Source organism: Coptis chinensis, chromosome 2 (assembly GCF_015680905.1).
Source record: "Coptis chinensis isolate HL-2020 chromosome 2, ASM1568090v1, whole genome shotgun sequence".
NCBI classification, from domain to species: Eukaryota; Viridiplantae; Streptophyta; class Magnoliopsida; order Ranunculales; family Ranunculaceae; genus Coptis; species Coptis chinensis.
In genome coordinates, this window is record NC_141457.1 from 50,028,435 (window position 1) to 50,033,596 (window position 5,162).

Genomic DNA, 5,162 nt, shown 5'->3' on the forward strand with positions numbered 1-5,162 from the left:
AAAACTTGAAAGTATGGCATAATGTTAAGTGTCATTTCTAATAACTAACTGAAAAGTGAAACAAGTGAAAATGGAACGAGCTATAGCTAGGAAAAAAGGAAAGTTAGTATACACAACAGAGAGCATACTTGCGATGCTCGACTCTTTCAAGGAAAGTGGGCCACGATATATCACAGTCCCACAATTTCGTAGAGAAGCTAGAACTTCTAGCAGGAACAACAATTGCTAAGGGAGATCCAGCATCAACTACTTTACTGAAAACGTAAGGAAATTTTATAAGAACTTTGTCCACATGCATGTACAAGGTGTCAGATTAGAATATTTGAAGGCGTCACCTATATAAGGGCAGTCTTTTGTTGCCACGAAGAACAAAATCCTGAAAGGATAAGGTAACTAAATGAAAGATTCTTACGATGCATAAATCTGCTAATAAATTCATATTTCCATAAGATAAAGAAAGCTATTGCATTGAATAATAGTAGCCTTTTGTTTCTACGAAAAACAAAAGCATGAAAGAATAAGGTAGCTCCGTAGCTTTATTAGTTAAAAAAGATCTCGGGACACATAATTCTTTATTTAACGTATATATAAGATAAAGAAAGCATATTGCATCGAATTTGGAGATAATATATGTTTGCATGACATGAACCATGGATACTAAGCACGCGCCGGGGGGGGGTAGAGAAAACCTTTGACAAATGACATGAACCATGTATATTGACATCATCATATCCTCATCCTCATTGATTCATAATCTCAGCAGGTAGAAAACAAGTCCTTTTAATTAGAAGGCTAGAAGCTTCTAGGTAAAGTCTAACCTATCAACTGCATGATGCCCGTTTATATGCGAAAGCAAACACACAGAAACCCACCAAATACTTCTAACTTATTGCATACTAGCCGTTGAGAAATTAAAATTATCATGTTCTAGTGAAAATGTAACAAACAAAGCCTAACCTGGGTGAATATTGCTTTTGCTTTTGATATCCTAAGCCTCATTGATATTTCACTAGAGGCAAAACTATCAGCAATGGATACAACAACATAACCCGCCAAAACAATTGCAAGATAGATAATGACAACAGTGACATTCATTGGCATATCTATTGCAATTGCAGATCCTTTATCCAGGCCCAATGTTTGAAGTGCATATGAAACTAACCTGCACATGTAATGCCAATAAAATTCAAAGTAGAATAACCAGTCAAAGACCACAAGAATGCATGTTACAAGATAACATGAGCTGATCAATAAAAACACAAACTTATTGAAACAATTGAAAAGTGTATTATATAAGTAAAAATTTGAAATCGATAGTTCAAGGACAGACAATCCGGATATGCATGCACGTGTATTATGGTTCCGATAATGCACAAAATCATATTCACTATTCAGTACACCAAAGCATAATGAAGTGTCTCAAAGAGCATACACGATAACGTATTCCTAAAATATGTTTCATTGAGAAACAATTAAACGATCAATCCTTTAATCTAAGCAGTTTGCCACTGCATTGTACTGAAGCTTTAATATATTGATAATTGAAATAAAAATGAAACGTTACATGACATACCAAACCTCCTTGCGCAATTCCTTAAGCGTCACATTGTTCACAGGCAAATCAGCAACCCTTTCATCACACCACTTAATAACTATATCATCCAAGCTCCTCTTAGAATTCAAACTCAAGCAATTTCCAGCAGAGTTCAGTACTGCTCCTGGCAACCATTTCCCTTTGGGGAAAGACAAATAGCCTTCCTCAGACGAACGTTCATGTAATATACATGAAGGAATAAATGATCACTATCATTGAAAAAACAAATATGCAAAAATAAGTTATATCATTTAACCATACATGCAAAGGCCAACATAAGCACTTCATGGATGCACTAAACTTATTGTGTGTTGATCCTATCTATACATAATATCGAGGCAAGTTAGGTAACAGCATGGTTCACCATATATTTTCTCTAAGAAGCTAGTGCCTCAAAGATATGTTTAGACAAAAAGAGCAAAAAATATAATAATGCAAAGCTATATGATTCATGTAATCAGAAAGCAGTAAGGCTTTTTATGCATGTTATACGGGATTAGTTATTGTGAACGAACAAAGATTTAAATTCTTGAATGAATCCACTAGCGCATAGTGGACAGTATATTGATTAAAAAATTGTTCAGGAAAAGATAATAATAATAAATTTCACACATAAGTGATTCAAAGTTATTGAAATAGTTTTTAAACTCATAGCATACTCTTTTTTGGATGGGAACTTAGGATCGAATTAAGTTCACAGACATACTGTATTTCAAACCTCAAGATATTTGATTTTAGCTTTAAAACTCATTTCAAGGCTATTACTACACAGTTTTATACATTATCAAGAATGGAAGAAGCAATTAACCTGGATTTATTAAAAACATTTGAATGGTAAACAACACTACACACTACATTATTCTTAACAATGCCTATATTTCATGATAAGGAAACCAAACCTAAAGAAAGAAGGAAACAAACAAACAAACAAACAAACAAACAAGTAATCTTCTGCATATAATGAGAAGAAGAAAGTGATTGTGAAAATATTACCAGCGTTGCAGCTACATCTTGATGGTGGTTCAACAGGCAATCGAGGATTTTGAAACATAGCTACAGTAACAAAATGAAATGTCAAACTTCTAAAACAAAAATATAATATATATTGGCCGGTATATAGCAACAAATTCATTGTAGAGCTTGATATGCATAAACATGTAAATAGAACAACATACCTTACGATCATGCTTTCCTAAGGATTGCTTATGCTCAACTTACCACTTCCTAAGAGCAGGAAATAATCCAAGTAGGGAACAATGGTTTTAAACCTGAGGTAACAGGCTAACAATTACTATCTTTGCCCAATCTTACTTTTTTTGCTCCCCATTTATAATCTGAGATAGATTTGGCCTGTGGGAGACTTTACCAAACCTTCCATTGTGGCCTTTTGTTGCTCAACCTTCCCCGCTTCCAGTGATTACCACACCAATTTCATACTTACTGGTCCCCTATACTAAGGGAGGAATATGGATTTGAATCTATGTCTTGCCAAATTTCATATGATAAAAATAATCCGGAGTGGTGAAGAACCATCATCCGCATGCAATCAATAACCTAACATCAAGTCCCTTCCTAGTATTTGCAACCAGAAGAGCAAAACCTAGTCACCTTGCCAATTTTTATCAAGGGTGGTAATAAAACTCTCATTGAGCCATTGCTGTATTATAACATCAAAACCTCCCATCTAGTTTGTGACTTCTCAAATCAGCTTGGAATCCATATTGTCCTCAAGGGACCGACTGCCAAAAGCTGAAGACGCAAACTCACCTCATAACCTCATTGATCTAACATGTGTATGCAATATTTTGCTCTATACCAAGCGCAAAGAGCCAAACATTTACTAGGCCCAACTCCCCAAAAAACCAAATTCGTGACCAAATATGAAGTTTTGAACAAAAGCAGTTTTGAACAAAATCATGGCCTAGGCCAAATGAAAACTGAAAAGGCGAGATGTAATAACAAACTTGAGAACAATTAAAAAGAGGAAATTAATCAACTAGGCAAAACAAAATAATATCCAAATTCAAGACAGGAGCAAGACCATAAGGAACAGTATTGTTTAAAACAACTTTCTCCCATAACCGAAAAGATCCCAGTCTTGGACCTTGAAGCTTGAGACAGCTAGTTTGAAAACATCAGCCATCTGCATGCATCTAGATTGCATGGCAGGAATAGCTAAACCAGCTCCTACAGTCCTTGTGCTTTTACTAAAAGGGTTGAATCCATAAACATGGATACAAGGATTATTAGGATATGTACAAAAACAAATGATCGTCACGATAACAAACAAAGTGCAAAAACTTTATTCCAGCAAGTGTATGGCAAGAAGAAAAAGGAAGAAATGGGTCATGTAAGGCATAAGTTGGACTCCAACAGTCTTATTAAACAAGGGGGAGCTCATTTTCAACTTTTATATTATTTGTTCCTCAGTGCAATCAAAGCGACTTGCATAACTAAAGCTTGGAATGGTATGAAATTTAAAATGATATTTAAGATAATTTTCAACCCGTACTCGAGCATGTCATTTCGCTTAAGAATAAATCAATGTACAAATATCAGAACAACAACTCAATTCTCCATCTGACAAAGCAACCTAGCAGTTCAAAACTATTGAAACTGCAACGACACATTTGCTGTTGTGGGTGAGGTGTAACCGTGTAAGGAATTAAGAATTTCAACAATAGTAAAATAACATAAAGATCATTGAAAAAAAAACATACACCAACAACTTCCTCTAAGGATTTATGGTCAGATAAACTGTTCTTAGACATTTACCTTATCACAATTGGTTCATACGCAGTAATTAGCACATCAGTCCCAACTCCCTTCAACCGCAAATTTGCCAAATAAACCTGCAGAAGCAGTCAATCATGCAGGCTTTGAGTAATGACAAGATTTAAAGGTCAATCATTCAAATTCAACATTACCATATAACTAACAAATTTTAACATCATAGTCACAGGACTATATGTATTAAGTACCTCATGAGTATACTTCTTCATTGGCAACTGAGGTCAGCTATCTTAAGCATCATTGTCTTTGGGTCCATGAGAAGATTGTGAGGCTTCAGATCCCTATGCAACACTCCATGACCATGGCAAAAAGAAACTCCTTTGCAAAGTTGGTACATGAGATTCTTAATTGTCTGAGGCGGAATAATCTCCCCCTTATTACGAAAACTCCACAAAAACTTCTTCAAATCCGTGTCCATGTATTCAAAAACAAGATACAGAATAGTTTTCCCTTCTTTATTCTGTGCTTGTTTAACATCCAACAATCTAATTTGAACAAAAAAAAAACTAATTAAACCCTAATAATAATAAATAAAACAAGCCTAATTAAATAAAGATTGATTATTTATACCTGACGACGGAGGGATCTAGAGAAAGCATTCTGAGAATTGAGATTTCACGGAGGGTTGAAGGAGAGAAAGAGGAAAACCCTAACCTAGCGGCTGTGAAAGAGAGAGAGAGGTTTTCTATATACCGAGCGCGATTTCTTTTTTGCTTCCCTCTTTTCGAAATTTCGATGTTGTTTTGGTTTTTTGGATTTGTAACACTTTTCAAAC

At 35.0% G+C, this 5,162-nt stretch overlaps 1 protein-coding gene across 1 annotated transcript; it reads right to left on the minus strand.

Annotated features, from left to right (window-relative positions):
- Positions 1–331: 331 nt before the first annotated feature.
- On the minus strand, positions 332–4,596 carry LOC147516399 (putative acyl-activating enzyme 17, peroxisomal). The gene is made up of 7 exons (XM_086593263.1): positions 4,576–4,596; positions 4,370–4,446; positions 3,677–3,801; positions 2,588–2,647; positions 1,574–1,754; positions 958–1,162; positions 332–376 (listed from the first exon to the last, which is right to left on the minus strand). The coding sequence occupies exons 1-7, from the start codon at positions 4,594–4,596 to the stop codon at positions 332–334; spliced, it is 714 nt and encodes a 237-aa protein (XP_086449389.1).
- Between the last annotated feature and the right edge of the window lie 566 nt (positions 4,597–5,162).